The 18,577-nt window shown below is 36.7% G+C and overlaps 1 protein-coding gene and 1 pseudogene across 2 annotated transcripts; one reads left to right on the top strand and one right to left on the bottom strand.

The window, feature by feature from the left end:
* The first annotated feature begins 291 nt into the window (after positions 1-291).
* LOC113046322 (transient receptor potential cation channel subfamily A member 1-like) lies at positions 292-6,290 on the top strand (annotated as a pseudogene).
* Positions 6,291-7,895: 1,605 nt separating this feature from the next.
* On the bottom strand, positions 7,896-15,801 carry dnajb6a (DnaJ heat shock protein family (Hsp40) member B6a). Of its 2 annotated transcripts, XM_026206013.1 has the most exons (10): positions 15,648-15,801; positions 13,980-14,065; positions 13,690-13,799; positions 12,981-13,037; positions 12,728-12,841; positions 12,190-12,366; positions 11,820-11,973; positions 11,432-11,502; positions 9,703-9,837; positions 7,896-9,616 (listed from the first exon to the last, which is right to left on the bottom strand). In XM_026206013.1, the coding sequence occupies exons 2-10, from the start codon at positions 14,045-14,047 to the stop codon at positions 9,549-9,551; spliced, it is 954 nt and encodes a 317-aa protein (XP_026061798.1). In that variant the 5' UTR covers positions 14,048-14,065; positions 15,648-15,801; the 3' UTR covers positions 7,896-9,548. The 2 variants fall into 2 exon arrangements, with proteins under 2 accessions (XP_026061798.1, XP_026061799.1); XM_026206014.1 differs by lacking the exons at positions 7,896-9,616; positions 9,703-9,837 and having other exon boundaries at positions 10,692-11,502; positions 15,648-15,800.
* Positions 15,802-18,577: the final 2,776 nt, after the last annotated feature.

Here is an 18,577-nt window from a genome sequence, read left to right as displayed (position 1 = left end):
GAGGTGCCGGCACTGACATCCAAAACAGACTCAGCAAAGCCAGGAACGTCGCCAGATCAGCTCAACAACGTCTGGAAGTCGTCTCAGTACAAAAATCACACCAAAGTATGATTCTACCAGAGTTGCATGCTGTCAACCCTCCTCTATGGAGCAGATTGCTGGAGATTGACAGTGGGGGATCTTAGCAAGCTCTCCACATTCCACACCAAAAACCTCAAAAGAATCCTCTGTATATTCTGGCCACAGACAATATCCAACAGAGAACTACTCGCTTGATGCCATCAAGAAGACATGGCCACCATACTGATGAGAAGAAGCTGGAGATGGATTGGACACACCATCAGGCGAAATAACTCTTCCATCCTCAAAATTGACCTCCATTGGACCCCTGATGGAAAGCGCAAGAAAGGAAGGCTGAAGAACACCTGGCAGCGAACTATAGAAGGTGAACTGAAGGACATGAAGCAGTCTTGGGGCACTGTGGAGAAGACGGTGCAGGACCGGCAGAGATGGAGGAGGGCATAACAGGCAATAACTAACTAACATGTTACTAAACGTCACATGCTCATAATTAGATTAGACATGAGCTGTTTGTTTTATCAATAAAACAAATCCTTATATGATTGGTTGGTTCTGCTCCAAATGACATGTTTGTAGTGACTGTAAGTCTATTACGGATTTAACCATATGCTACTTAGTTTATAAAATGTTTGTATGAAACAAGTTTTTGTCATATTTTGTATGGAGACACTACAATGTTGTATTGCCAGGCTTGAGTCGTACTTCTCACAAATAATGATCTTCATGAGCAGTAATGGCCCATGAACATAGCCAGGGGTTTATGCTTCTTTAGTACTCACAGGAAATGATCTTGGGCCAGAAATGGACCACTCTGATGGTAATATGTAACCTCTTAACTCCTAAATCCTTGATTGATATTTACAAATCTCACAAGTAATGCTTCATTTATTGAATTACCTGAAAGGCTCATTAGGAACCAGTTGTCTGCATCAGAAAAATAGTAAGGGCTATATCGCTCTCTCTCTCTCTCTCTCTCTCTTAGTGAAACAGAGTAATCTGATAAGCAGCACACATCTAACCACACTATAAAAACCCACTCACTGATAGCGAAAAACCACAGCTTGTGTGTTTGAAAGGCAATGAAATGTGTGTTTTTTAATAACATATGGCACCTGATCTCTTGTTTTTCATAGTTTACTTGCAGGATGACAAAAAAAAACAAAAAACACAGAAATGACACATATCTCCAAAACTTAGTCAAAATCTAGACAACAGTCATATGACAGCGTGATGGATGGAAATGAAAGCAAATGTTTTTGAGGAACTCTGCTTATCAAAATTCACTCAAATTTATTCAGAAAGTATACTTATACACTTCCACTCAAAAGTTTTTGTGTCAGCAAGATTTTGAAATTTCACCCAGGATGCATTTATTTGATCAAAAATACAGTAAAAACAGTAAAAATGTTGAAATGTATATTGTTACGTTAAAATTCAAGAACAAATTAAAAATAACATTAAGTTTTATTATATTTCAAATCAAATTTTTTCTTTAATAGCAAAGCTGATTTTTTTAGCAGCCATCACTGCAGTCTTCAGTGTCACATGATCCACCAGAAATCATTTTAATATGCTTATTTTGTGCTTATTGCAATGTTGAAATCAAGTGCGCTGCTTTATATTTTTGTGGAAATAGTCATATTTTTTCAGGATTCTTATTCAACATAATGTGTCCTTCCTAAAAAAAAAGTATTCATTTCTTAAAAAGGAGGAAGAAAACAAAAACTAACTTCACATTTTTTAATAGTACAGGACATAAAATGCAGGACAAAATATTTGATAACTTTTCAGAGAAAATCTTGTGCCATGCCTTTAGTTTCCCCCGTCTGATAGTACTGTGAGATGACAGCTTGTGCAGGTGCTCTAACATTTTTCATGACTGAATTTTAAACTTAGTGGACTAAGAAAGGAAATGTAGTCGCTCTGGAGAAGCACACCAGGTACCTGGACTTACGTGACAACATCGGCGCAAGCCCAATGCACTATGCCACATCCATGGGACACTTTTGCATCATCAGACTAAGAGTATAGTTCACTGGAAAACAAGGTACACAGACCCACACCTTTAGACATTTATTAAGTTTGAATTAACGTGAATTAATGACAAACTATGAATGTTAAATATTGCTGTAAAGAAACTAAACTAAAAATCTTATTTTTCAATGCCAGGGATGAGGAAGAGAACACACTTCTTCACTGGGCTGTGCAGAAGGACCAGCCAGGAAGCTGCTCTGTGCTTCTGACGCAGGGAGCAGATCCTAACATCCTAAACAGCAGTCAACTGTCCATGCTACGTGTGGTGGTCAGCCTTCTCAAAAAACTGTTGTTAAAGGTAGGTCAGCCTGCTCACAGCATCATACACTATTAATATTAGAATTCAGCCTCTTACCGTATTATATTATTGCCCACATCTGTGTTTCTCATTGGTAGAGATATACAGTGTATTTGACATTATTACACTTTTGGGTTTAAATAGCAACTTGTCTCAAATAAACAAATCAAAATATCTGAGATATATCTCCTTATTTACTTTCCATTTGCAGAGCAGCCATTTTTTATCATTTTGAACTCTCTGAGTACCTTATCTCACAGCTATGGGAACTGCAGGTGTTTGTAAGTGAAGAAACTATGCTTAAACATGAAATTCAGGCAATCACTGTAAAGCTGGATATTATTGCTGACATTGACTTTGTTGACTGCAAAGGCCATTCTCCACTTCTTCTGGCAACAATCTGCGGAGCATGAAGAACTGTCAATCTGCTCCTCTCCCATGGTAACCTTAATAAGTGAAAATCAATAATAATATTTCATTATTATTTATAATAATAATTATAATTTTTTTATCATCATTATTTTATATCTTATTTTGTCTTATATTAACCCTTATGTTATGTTCCGTTTTTTTCTCATCAGCAAGGCCCTATGAACATCAGTTCTAAAATTAAATACAAAACATGTGTTAATTTAAAGAAAGCAAAAAGATTGAATCCAAGATTTTACACTACACCAATTTCCAAAAGGTGTGTCATTTTTTTAACGACAAGAACACCAAATTAGATGATGGATAATGGGTTTAGAACTGCTGTCTTACATTTAATATCTTATTTATTATAATACTCTACATAATGATGAGAAATAACACTGAGAAACACTTACAATTATTTTTTGTAGGAGCTGATCTGAAGAAAAAGACAAATCCGGATGCAACTTCTCGCATCTGGCCATCCTGCAAGCAAGGGGTCTGAAAAACGTACCCACACGGGTACTGCAGGTAAAACGAACAGTGTTTACGAGACACTTCCCATCTTTTACTGAATTACTACAAACTTGCTTAAAGACCCGTAAACTTAAGCCACTGCTGCCCTCTCCTGGTAGTTCCACTAAAAAGAGGAAGGAAGACTGGTTTATCTGCAGCGCAAGAGTGTGAAAGAGCTTCTCAATGATGAGGATATTGAGGGCTGTACTCCTCTTCATTAAGCCTGTAGACTGGGAATACCAGAGTCTGTGAAGAACATGCTGGGATTAGAGGTCTCGTTGGACCAGAAGTCCAAACAGAAGAAATCTGCACTTCATTTGGCCTCCGAGTAAGTCTGTTACTGCAAAGATTCAGAATGGCGATAAGAAAACACTAAAAAGCATTTGCATTTGCCAGTCCTTTTAAGAAACTGAAGGAAAGCTGCAATTACATATATGTTTTGAGCATTATTTTCTGTTTCTGGTGAGATATGGGAGGATCAACACATGCCACAGGATTCTGGAGATGGTGACAGACTCCAGACTGCTGAATGAGGGGGATAAGAAAGGACTGACCCCACTGTATCTGGCCTCTCGTGGAGGTCACTTCTCCTAGGCAAGGAGGCGCTGTTTCACAGGCACAAGTTCTTCACTTTTTGTCCAGGGTAAAATCTAAATCGGGCAACAAACAAGACTTTTGAACAATGTCAGATGTAATTGTATATAGCTCAAGGCTATATTTTCATGCATACTTTATTAATTTGTATATGTTTAGTAACTATAGAGTATGTTCATGCCTTCATCATGCTGCATCTGAAGGACACACAGATCATGGACATTTTGCTGACATGAAACTTCTAAACAAAACTGATGGAGATTTGGTGCTTTGCCTAATTTACTTAAACACTTTTGATGCATCTTGAAAGCTTGAGACCACTAGCTTTAATTTGGCATTATTTTTTTAATATTGTAATTTTTTATTTTCGAATCATATTATTAGCAAGCAGTGAACGAGTCTTAAAGGTCCCGTTTTACGCGCTTTTTTGAAGCTTTGATTGTGTTTACAATGTGCAATATAACATGTGTTCATGTTTCGCGTGTAAAAAACAGTATTTTTAACACAATTCACCTATCTGTATACTGCTGTTTTCACTGTCACAAAAACTGGCTGATGTCTTCCTTGTTCTATGAAGCCTCTCCTTCAGAAATACGTAACGGGTTCTGATTGGGCCAGCGGTTCCTGTGTTGTGATTCGACAGCAGCTGAGAGCAGGCTGTCCTCCTGGTAACGTGATTGGGCTAGAACGCACGTGCTGGAGATGTATTTATAGTCACAGGAGCGTTTTTACTGAGGAGATGCTGCATGAAAACCGCATTCGTTTTTTTGCACAGCCCTAACATCTAGTTAACAAAGCTAAACAGCGTTGCCCTTTGTGTAATAAGTTACAGAAACTGTTAAATGCACCAACTGAAATAATAAAATACACTTACCAGTTGTGGTCCATAAACAATGCCTTCTCCAGACAAAGAGGGAACTGCTCCATCTTTCAGCAATAATCTTTGTGCAAATCCAGCATTAAACTGATTGAGATTGAGAACTAAAGTTTAAAACATGGAATCACGAAGAAGGGGACCTTTAATCACAAATTTTCATTTAACTTCAAAATATGATATTTTAGTTTTGGTTTACTTTCTATTTGTCAATTAATCCTAAAAAAATATGAAGATGTAAAATGTTTAAAGAAAAACCTAAAGCTTATTAGCAAATTATGCATGGTTTTCAACATTTATAATTATAAGAAGTTTTTCTTGAGCAACAAAATTAGCATCAGATTACATATTACTGATATCTACTTACATAAGATGATATATTACTGCATACTGCACGTTTTAGAACACAGCTTTGCATCTGGTTGCTAGGGCAGGTCATGTGAGAGCAGTAAGACCAAGATCATCCTCAAAAAGAATGATGCCTCTTTCTTGCATGAGGCCGTACATAATAAGAGGAAGGAGGTCACCAACACGACCAAGACCAACAGGTCAGCCAATTTCTAGAAATGTTCGAAATGTGTTTCCTAGTTTCTTCATTTATTTCTCATATTTGTTGAATATAGATGTGCAGAGGCGATGATGACATACAAACCAAACTCATCAAAACATTGCATTGTCATGGACATGACTGATTTTCTTCTGGAGTCCTTTACAGTGAGTTTTTACTGTTGCTCAAGCCTGACACTTAAATTAAGGGTTTAATAGTCTTACCAGCAAGGCACTGCTTATTTCCCCAGCATCTTCTATACACTTGCATAAAGGAATCAGAAGAAGATGTGAACAGCACCAATTACTACATAAGTTTTCTTTTGTACTAGATGCTTACATTAACAACCTCTTCAACTAACACTTTGTATGTTTTCCAGATTGAGTACAGTTTCAGGTGGCTTCTGCATCCAATGCAAAACCTTTAAAAAACAGCCTTGGAACAAGACAACACCTACAAACCACTCGACACACTAAATGATGGTCCGAAACTAAACATATATTCTAATTGTGTTAATTGCAAAAGGCCACATTTAGAAATTTTGTCTCCGCTACAGGCTAGGGTGAAATTTAACGGCATCAGTTTGCTGACACATCCAGTATGCAAGAAATATTTGGAGATGAAATGGTGAGTTACACAGCTGAAACCTGAACTGGAAATGTTTGGTGTCTCAGCATCCTGAGCTAAAGAACGTTCTGTTCTACAGGAATGCAGATGGGATCAAAGCACATCTGCTCAATATGACTGTGTATGCACTGGGATGTTTCCTCTAACGTATCTCGTTGTGTATCTGAAGCCCACACTGGTCACTGCATGAAATCACATCAGTCAACATGGTCTGCACGTGCCAGTACAAAGTACAATATACTACAGCCATTCATCGAAAAATGGAGATACAGTTGGCTATGTTGTGATGTTGTATACACCAAGAAAAAAAGAAAAAAAAAGCAAAGAACAACTATGACCCAACTTCTCTTTCTATAACGTTAAAGCAATCCTATATAATCACAACATGCATGCTCTTGGTTCTTGCAATAGATAGGCTATGTGCAGTTGGGAAAGAGATCTTGCAAATGATTCAACAGGTGTGTATATAACGTTACTGTACTTTTTTTTCCCAAACTTACTTGCATGTAGCCAAATAAGTAAGCAAGCAAGTAAAGGAATGAATGAACAATTGCGGTCTGTGAGGAAATCTGCCTGATATGTAGACTGGTCAATCAAACCAATAACTCATTGGAAACGGTTTGATTTTAAATATTTGTTGATAACTATGATGATCCCTTGCAGATATTTTTGATTAACAACGCGTTATAATCATCATCACAACATTTGTGAATACTGTAGGCTACAACAGAATAAATTTCGAGTCATAATATATACAGAATAATGATAATTATAAAACATTTAAACAAACTCACCTGTGCGTAAGTTAGAAGAACTCTATCATTATTGTAAAATTTTACCTCAAGCTTAATCGACGTGTTTTTTAAGTTTACGTTATTCGCAGATTTCTTTTCAATTTCAGTCGCAATAAAAAAAAAAACAATTAAAGCTTGAATGGTTACCAGATGATAATTATTTGTTAAATATATATGGAAAGACACGAATTACATTTAGCTAATTTTCCGTCGGAATTTGGACGTAATTTGAATATGAATTCTGATTGGTCAGTTGAATAACAAGAAGAGCGAGGCGACTTGGCGTAAAAATAAATTAATAAATAAGAAAATTATAGTGCAAATTTAATTTTGAGGATGCTCATCTTGACTCTTCTGACAGACGTTAAAAGTTAAAGCATGCCTAATCATTTAAACTTTGTCTTGCTTTTGGAAGCGGCTGAATTATTTGCGGGATCTGTCCAACTACATGTCTTCCTGTAGCTCAGTGGTAGAGCATTGCATTAACAGTGAAAAAGGTTGAGGCTCAAGGGAACACAAATACTAGACAAGAAAAAAATGTGTATATCCTGAATGTACAGTAAGTCCCTTTGGATAAAAGTGTCTGCCAAATGCATAAATGTAATGTACATGGACAGGGCTGCTGCGATCTGTTCCCTGGTGTTGGTGGTGCTGCTGAACGTGAAGAGTTCCTGGCTCTGGCCTCCTGGATGAACCTCCAGCGGTAGTGAGCTGCTGGAATGGCAGTTAACAATACATCCACAGAGCACAATTATTTAACACAAGCATGCCACAACATTTTAAAGATCTAATCTCTCATGTCTTTTAGTTTAATGTATGAATTTATTTTACAGCAACATTGTGGAGGGATGTTGTCACTGCTGCTGACCTTTGTCATGATGGTTGGAGAAATCAACTACCAGGACAATTTCTTGAAAACCTTCCTGCTAGGAGGCATGTTCTGAATTAAATACAAAAGAACAGTCCACTATGCTGGATTACATATCAAACTGTATTTTGAGTTAGATTGGCTGTTGGTGACATAGCAGAGGCACAGACAAATATGTTTAAAGAGGATTGCAATGCAGGAAAATCAACACCAACACTCTAATACGGTGTCCTAATAAGAACAATAAGAATACCTAAAAACAATGGTTTATTGTCAATGATCTCCACAGACTGAACTTCACACTAATCTGGAGGAGTGGCTTCCCTCATGGTTTATGAAGCGGCTGGACCAGGTTACAGTCAAGGAATTCCCAAAACAGATGCCTCCTCAGTCGAAGGGTCAACCAGTCAAACCCAATAATAAGATAAGATAATGGGCTCTTTCAAAGGGCAGAAGATGGTAAAACAACAAATGCTTTCAAATAACAGCAGCAAACTCAAACATATTTTACAGAACACAAAGTAATTCAGAAATGATGAACTAACCGAAATTAGATCTCTGTGAAGAGCTCTACAAAACAGTTTCTCTAAAAAAGGATGAATATTTTTAATGTTCAATGTAAAAAACAAACAACCAAAAAACACCCCTTTCAGTGCACTTTCCATTAGTTGTTAAAGCAGATTTGATGTCCTTGTGAACAGAAAGTATGGTTTTTCGGTGGGAATGAGGTGAAGAGATTCAGGACCCATCTCAGTCCACCATCCATCAGTTAATTCCACTGAAACGGGTGTTAACCAAACACAAATACAGGTAACACCAATCTGACAACAAAACATATATAGCCAAATTTAATTTAATCATCTTCTGAATCCAATAGACCTTAGCAGTGTAGCACCATATTTAATTTTTAAAATAAAATCAAGGCTGTGAGGGACAAAAAAGCTTTGAAAAAAAGCTTTCTGTAGATAGAAACTTCATAAAACGTTATTGAAAGTTGTGAGTTGAGAAAACAACGTGATCTAGGACCTTTATACTGTGTGTGTCATTGTCAAGACTGTAAGTCTCTCCCTCACTGCCTCGTTTTTAACCATGTTAAATTCAGCATGGCATCTAACCTTACTAAAGACCATAGCCTGAGGATGTGCTGTGAATTTGCTCAGGCTGAAGGAGACGTCATGACCATGGGAAAGGAAGACAACCTGCTAAAGCTTGTAGAGCAGAAGATTGAGATGGAACATGACGGACCCCCAAGTCTTTCAGGAGCTGAAAGAGAAGTTTCTCACCAGGAGCAAATGGGGTCCACTGCTAAAGGCAGGGATCGCCAGAAAGAAGGGAGACTGCAATTTCACGAAAACGGCATGTACAAGCCATTGTTTTAACAGATTTGTTGTATTTAGTCTGAAACTGATAATATGGCTAGTATTTTTTTAGTATGACTATGCTTCTATACAACAACCAAGACTGAACCAAATACCAAGCATCTAGCATTGTGTTTACATCGAACGAGTTAAATGTTATCAAGTTTGACCATAAATTCAACCAAAGGCAGTTCTGGTTTTATTACTGAAAATCCATGTAGGTTGCTTGTGTTTTGTTTATTCAATAATAAACCACATGGATCATGCGAATGAGAAATGCTTGGTTGCACAGATTTTCATTAAATCTTTTCAAATTCAGGTTTTTATTTTGATTTTTTAAAATCAGTCAAAGTTCTTCAGAGCAGATGATTTACTATTTGTTATCGATTAGTATCAGCATAAAAAACTTCTAATAAATGTTACTTTTGCATCCAAACAAATAAAATAAAATAAACAAAACCAAAACTGCTAGCGAGTTTTCAACACAGAATATGCACAGCTACAGCATGTCAGACTATCAGTACTATAAGTTGAGATGAAGAGACAAATTTAGGACTCTTTGGCCTTTTTGGTCTCTCCCTTCACCGTCATTCTCTTCCTCTTGACTCCAGTTTGCTCTGTTGAGATACATTACTTTTAAGTATCACAAAGATTATGCTCCAGCTGCTGGAATCTCACACGAAATATGAAATGGGCTTCTGACCTTTGCCTGTAGTTTTATTTTGCTCCTCTCTCTGAGCTGACTGCCTTGCAGAATGCGAGGAGGAGGAGGAAGAGGAGTCAGGGAGCTCCTTCCTCTGTCTGTGACCCTCCAGCATGCCTATCTCCTGGGCTTTTCCTAGAGAGAGGGGTGTGGTTTAGTTTAAAGGGGCCAGAGCACTATTTTAATGGAGTGAATTAATAGCGGTCTTTAATTTAAAAAGAGTTATTTTTTCTAACCAGTTATACTTTTTATTACCAGCCAGTTTCCCAAAAGTGTTTTGATGAGGATAATTCTGCGTGATGCATACTACACCTCTGACATCCAGAGATAGAGATGCATTTAGAGAGCATGAAAACAAAATCACAAAGCTTGTTAGTTTTGTTAGCCATGCATTCTGGTAGCACTGCAGCCAGCTTCATTTGGAAGAGTTGGAAAGCATTGATCGAAGGCAACAGCCAACAAACGTTAGGCTGCGTACCAGAGAATTCAAGACTGTTATCTATCCATAATGCAACAAAATTGTCTAAATAATCGTTTTTATTGAAATGGAATTTTTTATTTTCTAAAACCCACCATAGCTGTCAAATCCTTCTCTTTAGAACACTTTTTTTAATTGCACTTACATGAACACTTTTAATATCGTCCAATAATAAACACTTACAATGTTGCGTTTTAGAAATGTTAGAAAATGTACATTCTGATATGGAATGTACGGATACATCACTTTAATCTGTAAGTATATTTGTTAATGGCATATTAACTGTCTGTATTAGGTTTCTACTTTGAATGTACATTAATACTGAGATGAGATAAAAAAGATTACTCACTCTAAACCCCAAAAGATGCAGAAAAAACTAAACATATTTGGTTATAACAGAGTAGAGCATTGTTAGTTTAAGCAAACAAGCTGCAACCCGCTCCTGTAATGATTGGATTTGGAAGAAAATCAAAGATCACTCTCAGTTAAAGCAAAACTACATAGACCGCAGAGCTGCCACATCCCCAAAAAGGATGAAAGTCATTTATTTAGGTTCAAATTATTTTACAAAGTACACAAAGTTACTCGAATGCTCATAAATCAGTTATATTATTAACTCTGATTCTCATCAGGTTATTTAGTAATAACATTACAACTATAAACAACATTTGTTGTTTTACATGCAACAATGAGGGAAAAGAAACAAAAAACATTTTCATTAATTAAAAATAAGAAAACCTGCATATCAGTACAATGAATCTAGCACTCTACCATCATTTACAAATATGTTTAACAAATGAATTAGACAAGTTGCCATAAAGTTTGAACAGTAAGTTACGTACTCCAATTCCACACTCCACACAGTTGGTAAAGTCATGCACAATGCACAATCCTCTTTCTCCTTTCAGCCCAAAGCATTATTCAAAATGCAATGTGCATTCATGAGGACACTGCAACACAAAGTGCTCGCGGGAAGAAAAAACGAAATCTCACATTATGGTCCCAAATACAAGTAAAATGACACGTATCCAGCGCAAAATAATGACAGTCCCCATTTATAAATATAGAAACAAAACAAAAAATTGTTCAGAAACAGTCTAAAAATGAAAAAGGGAAAAAACACAACAAACAAGCCAAAAAACGCAATGTACAGACATCTGAACGACAGTGCTAACATTGTTTGAGCTTAAGTTTGTGCTGAAAGGGCTCCATTATCTTACTTGTGCTCCAATCGCAGCAGTTGTTCCTTACCATTTATGGTTAGAGATTTTAACTGTCCATCTTCTTCGACTTCTATACGTTCCTGTCCGTTCTCAACGATTCTGTCAAAAGAAATAAATACCACGTTTATGAATTACATGATTTAAAATGTTGTTTGAGGCTGTGTTGCTTATGCAGTTGGGTTGACGTTGCACTTATACCTCAAACTTAACCAGCTTATTTTGCAACATGGAAGTAAGCTATTTCCTGTGATACTTTCAATTCATTAGCTGCTATAGAAAGATAATAAGAAAAATATCAAAGTGCAATAAGGGGTGAAAATGATGCCTTTACAAAAATAACTGCATCATACAAATGGCCACATCCACTGTTAGTTAAAAACAAGATGGATAAGTTACAACTCTGGAAAGATCCCTACCTTTTTGTAGTGATCTTCCTGCCATTGATGAATTTAGTGGAGGTTGACACAGAGCGGAAGCTGCCCATGCCTCCGCCACCTCCCCCTCCACCAAATGAAGTTGAAGAGAAAGAAGTTAATCCTCCTCCTCCCATATGCCCAAAGGGAGAAAAACCTAACAAAATCAAAAACATTATAAAATTAAAAAAAGAAGGAAATACTATGGTACCAAAATTTTCTAATCCATGTGTTGTCCTGATTCACACTGATGTAAATATATATAGCCTTACACCTATAAAAAGACATCATACACCCTGATGTTTGGATTGTAGTACAAGTTTCAGAATTGTTTAGGCTGGTTGTGGTCTTTATTTTAAACATAATATCTCACCCGCATCAAAAGATGAAAATCCTGCCCCAAAAGGTGGGAATCCCCCAAAGCCGCCAAAGAAGGACCCTCCTGTTCGGCTTCTGCTCATGCCCCGCTGCTGGTGGTGGTGGTGGTGTTGGTGGTGGTGGTGGTGCTGCCGACCGCCACCGAAGAAGTCATCATTAAATGGATCTCCACCTAAGAATGTAGCATTTATAAGCCTTATGTAGCTCTGCCAATTTTCAGTACTGTGCTTGTTGTCTTCTGGATTGTATTTCCACTAATTGTAAAATCTTCCCGGACTACTGACATCTGTTATGACATCCACTTGAAACATTACAATGCTCATGATCAATATAGTTAACTCTACTAGAAGTAAATCCAATTCAACAGCTAATTACTCAGCAAAAGCGATGCTACAGAAATATAGAAATCTACCACAAAAACAGAAGTTCAAACACAAAATTCTAAAAAATGTCTGTGCGCTCGTTTCTCTGGCACATAACGTCTAAAGACTGAATGCAATGAATGAAAAACACTGAGGTAAATACAAACTCACCAAAGAAATCTGCAAAAGGATCTTGACCGCCAAAGAATTCCCTGAAGACATCCTCTGGATTGCGGAATGTGAATCCTCCAAAGTGGTCATTATTAAAGTGTCCTCTTCCTCCTCCTGTCCAAATAAAGAAAAAGGGGACAGGTTCAAACACAACATATTGACATTTTATGTATATAAATATATTTATTCCAAAATAGGGATTAATTAGGGCCAAACATCATATTACAGAAATGTACTGTAGGATGTAATTTACCTCCACCTGGAGTTAAGCCTTCTTTTCCATATCGATCGTATACGTTCCTTTTGTTTGCTGAAAAAGAGTAAACCGAGGGTTAAGCAACTAACATAAAATGTGAGAGACCATACGGCAACTGTCAAAAATCTAGTAATTATATTATTCATGCACCAGCCCTGAATAACACCTTAAAGGCACCAGACACAAGTGGGTGCAGTACCATCAGTCATTAACCATGTTCTTGGAATTTGGAAAAAAAGGCCATATCAAGGAGCGGCGGCTACAACCGCTGAACACAACCTCTCCTTATGAAGGAGCGTCTCAAAAATGCAGAGTCTGTACAAGGCTGATAAAGCTTTGCTTAGCATGCAGTGTGAGTGTGTGTAATCAGCTGTGCCACGTTTGACTAAATACAAAAAAATTATAAATAAATAATGTTTGTTTATAGTATTTTGGGAATCTACAGCTCCATTGATATAGCACATTTAAAAACCCTTACTGTTACGATAAATTGTAGGGGTGATAAAAACTTTTTTTGCAACGGCTCAACAGTAAAGATATATTTGAAGGCCCAATCAGTCCAATACAACAAATGTTCCCTGGCCGTGAGAGACAATTGAAAATGCTGATATGTTAGGTAAACTTTTTAAATGAAAAGCATATTTATTTTTTTATTATCTTTATAATTATTTAATTATCTTTATTAATTCCTTATGTTAGGACTTACCATCTGAAAGGACTTCATAAGCTTCTGAAAGCTGCTTAAACTTCTTTTCTGCCCCTTCCTTGTTATCTGGATTCTTATCTGGGTGCCACTTGAGAGCCAGTTTCCTGTAACTACAAGAAAAATACAGCACGACTAGGTGATAAATGAGCCAAGACAAGTAGAATACCAGAACACAACTAAAACCAATCAGAAGTGCTACTATTTTGTAATTCTGAATTACTATTACAATGTAGAATAGCATGTATGTTAGGGATACTGAGAGGACTAAGTGACACCCAAGATTAACTTACGCTTTTTTGATGTCATCTGGAGATGCATTTCTCTGCACCCCTAAAATCACGTAATAGTCATCATCCATGGCCACTGACTTCAATTGCTGGCAATCAAACAGGGGTAAACAACAAAATAATAATAATTAACACATATCTGCAGGTATTATAACTATACACTAATCTCCTGTATCATTTGATGCATGAATTTTTAAGGCCTCTATATCTTCAAAAGGATGAAACTTAGCTGAAAAATCTGTTGTAACAATCTTGCTGTGAAATCTTGCAAGAACAAAGTTTGTATTGTCATTACTATATCAAAGTAATATCTACTGGACTCGGGCACCTTAGGTCCATAAAACACATCTGCACCAATTTAGCCAAACTTTTTTTTTTCTGATAACAGATGTTTTCTGAATCACAACCAGGGTCTCTCATCTGATTACTATTTACACATGACATGGTGACATCAGGAAAATAAATAATAACTCCCTGTTTCAGTAAACAACAGATTTGTATCCTTCTGCCTTCATTTTTCATATCTTAGTAACATGTATCAAAAGCATTATTCAATACTTGTGATTGAACATGTGTCTGCATGAGACTGTGCAAATAATAAAGCAGTACTCGATCTGTTTTGATGTGATTATGTGACTAACTGAAATCACCCTGTGGGCCAGTCACATTTCCTCACTGCAGTGCCTGGTACTAACAGGCTGTTTTCATTTCAGGACCAGGAAAGCAGCATGTGATGCCTCTATTTTGTTCCTCAGTGACCCAGAATCAAGCTCAGCTCTCATTATTGTGTGGCAAACACCTTGGGGCACTAACTTCATATCATGATGGGTTTGTTTTCACATAACACATCATATGTTGAGTGTTAGCAGAGAAGGATGCATGTGCAAAATAAGAGACAGGGAGGTGCTGTAGATGTCACATTGTCATTACCCCATCAACAATGACAAAACATACTATTATGAATATAAGCAATGAATTTTGGTACAATGCAAATTAGATGGCCACTAAAATACACTGGAGGCAAAATTCACCTACAAAAAAGAAAGAACATTCTGTGATGATTTACTCATCCTTATGTTGTTCCAAACCTGTATGACTTACATTCTTCAGTGGAACAAAGAGAAAATGTCAAGCAGAATGACATTTCTCTAACCATTCACTTTCATTTAATGCACAAAAGATGCAATCAAAGTGAACAAAGACTGAGGCTGTCATTCTGACAAATACCTCTTTTTGTGTTTCGGAGAAGATAGAAATCATGCAGATTTGTAACAACACAAGGGAGAGAACCCTGACAATGATTGTTCATATTTGGTTTGAACCATCTCTTTAAAGCTTCTCTATGTCAACAAGCTAGCCAACCATAAACAATGCTCTCAATAAATCCAATTAATGTCGGACAAATTAAAAGCTTATCCCCTTTTCAACCCACACTCTCAGCAGACCAAAACATCGGAACAGGGATATAACTTGCTGTTATTCATATTTTGACCTGGCAACCGTGGCATCTTTTACATGAGCTAGCCAGCTAGCATCAATGCTATGAGTCGGCGAGGAGGTTTTAATATTATTTATCTCATAGAGGAAAGCTAGCCTTGAATCATATTTAACGCTGAGCCTACCATATGTTTTAATTGTCAGAGGCAGATGCTCTGTTTTTGGTCCACTCACCTCTGCCTGTGGGACGCTGTATCGAGCTGATGTGACAAGAAGCGTCCGGAAATAACACGAATCTTCTGGGATTTTTTTTTCTTCCGAAATTTGACGTCACGTCCTGTTTTAGATTTTCAAAGCATTGGCGCCTGCGGCTGTAGTCTCTCTGATGAAATAAATCAGTTTAGTAGTGTTCGAGTTTGACAGCTGCGTTATGATGTCGTAAAACAGTTGGCTCTTGTGCGTTTTCGTTTGCTGTATGAAGAACGTTGGCTTTTATAATTGCTGCATTTCATATCATAGAGTTATTCAAGCCGCATATTACCGCTTTTTTCCCCTAGGACACGTTTATGTCCCAGAGGTTATAATATAAAACAAACCCTAACCCCTTTTAAGAGAAGGTGAAATTAAAACGTTCTTCAAAATTTTGTAAAACGATTTTAGCTTTTATTTGTCATGTTCAAATGCCTATGTTTCACTAACTATAAAAAATACATTACAAAAAAATTGAATTAGTGCCTGAAACCACATAAAAACAGTGATTTAAACAATGTGCGTGTATAGCTATACACACACACACACACACACACACACACACTTATCTTGTGATTTCTTGGGACCCTCTGCTGGCTCGTTGTTGTATTACGCTTCGCAGATGCACACAGAGTTCAATCACTGACCATCCACTGCAGTTTCAAACGTTATAGTTATAGGCTAGAACTCAGTGTCAGAAATCACAACTGTAAAAGGATGATAACAAGAATGAAATACATATAATTACATTATAAAATAAAATATTTGACAATAAAAATACATCAATAGACAGGCATGCATATATTAACATAACATGAATAGCTTTAGATATTATTATAGTGCCAGATTCCAAAAGTGACATGTGTATTGTGTGTGGCATGAAGGGCACCTCTAATAACAGGTGCTGGTCATAAGCCTTGTCACTGACATTTATCTGCTTCTCATTAAGCTAAGCCTGTTAGCAGTACAACAGCAAGTGCCCTGTCCAGACCCATCAGTTAGAGTCTATATGCAGATAGTCAGTGGCTGTCCAATTTCAAATAAAAATTATAAATGGGAAGTTCCTTTTGGCATTAACCCGGGTGTAAGGTGCCAGAGTCATAAAATTAGGATACTGTCAGAAGTTAATCATCCCAGTTGTTCCAATAGAATTTACTACTATGATAGCTCAATGGAAAACAAACTGGCTAGGTGATTATGCAGCTATTATTTTGGCAAGGGAAATTTGTATTTTTTACTGATAAATGGGCATGATTAGACACTCCAGTCTTGTCTGTGCCTTGTTTTTCCTTCTTGTAGCTGTTTCTGCAACGAGAGGTGAAATAGAGGAAGTGCTGCTTCATGTTAGCTACATCCAGGAACTGATGTCCAGCTGTGGAGGATGCAGAAGTTTGTCAAATTTAGCCTATTGAGAAAAGGAAAACTTGACCTGTTAAATCACAGCCAAACATTCTACAGTCTCACTCTTGCTCTGTGCCATTTGTCCCCTCAGGATGGTATGTCTAATTTTATCCATGGTTATTGAATAACAGTTCATGAGAAGGCAGAATCTGAGTCATGTTGAATAATCGATCATGCCACTCTTGCTGCTATTAATAGAAGTGGGCTAAGTGCTTCATCAGAGGGATGGAGAGGCCTGTAAAAAAGACTCATCACTGTGAACAAGGCTCAATGCCTTCAAGTCTAAAATCGAGAGAAAAGAGTGATTTTGTTGCTTGATGGGTGATTTATTGACATTTTAAAGATTATCTGGAGGAATATCATTAGACATAGATTCACTAGCTCTAAAGGAGTGAAGTTTATTTATTCTTAAGTGTTTACTGCATGGCAGAGGTGAGAGGTGAGTGTGACTGGCTTTACAGTCATTTGCACCTTAACACCTGCACTATCTCACCTCACCACCTGAGGGCTTCACAAGACCTCAGACATCAGTCTAGCACGTTATAAATCACAGCACACCCAAGCTTGGCTGGTCTCCTTTTCCAGCACATTCTGCTAGACAGTATGACAAGAAAGGGTTATGCATCTGTGGCTTCATCACCTACTCTTACAAACTTTATTAAAGCTGTTGAAAGTAATTAAAGAAATTAATTAAGGAAAATAAGTAATTCTTTAAATTTAGTTTATTGGTAAAAAGTAATCAATTTCCAATACAATTTTTGTGAATGTTTTAATAAATTCGTAATATTGACAGGACTAATAATAAAGACATGTAAGGATATTTATTTATATATATTGTTAGTAGAAAACATGGCCTTAATGCCCCGGAAAATCAATTACAAGTGGCAACCTGAACAAATTAAATGGGTGGGATCTGTGTTTTTTATTGTCAGTTTGGGATTGGTAAGTTTTTTAAAAAATATATTTGTATTTTTTTATTTAATGTTTTTAAGGAGTATAGGGTTAGGGTGCATTCATTTGATCAAAAAACAAAAACCAAACAAAAAAAAGGGTTAATATTGTGAAATGTTATTGCCATTTAAAACATTTTTTTGTTCTTAAAATGTAATTTATTCCTGTGATGGTAAAGCTGAATTTTCAGCATTCATTCCTCCAGTCTTCAGTGTCACATGATTCTTCAGAAATCATTCTACTATTCTGATTAGCAGGTCAGGAAACCTTTCTTATTATTAATGTTGAAAACTGTTGTGCTGCTTAATATTTTTGTGGAAACTGTGATACATTATTTATTTAATAGTGTGTTTGACTATAAAACTTTTGTAACATTACAGCTGTATTTACTCTTATTGAAACATGTAGTTCAACCTTGGTGAATGACATTGTGTTTTCTTCTTCAAAAAAAGGACCTCACTGACCCCAAACTTTCGCATGGTGATGTAATGCTAATGAAGAATGTTTTATTTTAATCTGAAGTGTTGTATTGTACATCATGGTTGTATTAATATGAACTTGCT

The sequence above is a fragment of the Carassius auratus genome, chromosome 27, assembly GCF_003368295.1.
Source record: "Carassius auratus strain Wakin chromosome 27, ASM336829v1, whole genome shotgun sequence".
In the NCBI taxonomy this organism is placed as follows: domain Eukaryota; kingdom Metazoa; phylum Chordata; class Actinopteri; order Cypriniformes; family Cyprinidae; genus Carassius; species Carassius auratus.
The sequence above is the reverse complement of the archived record's forward strand: the minus strand, read 5'-3'. Positions and strand labels throughout refer to the sequence as shown.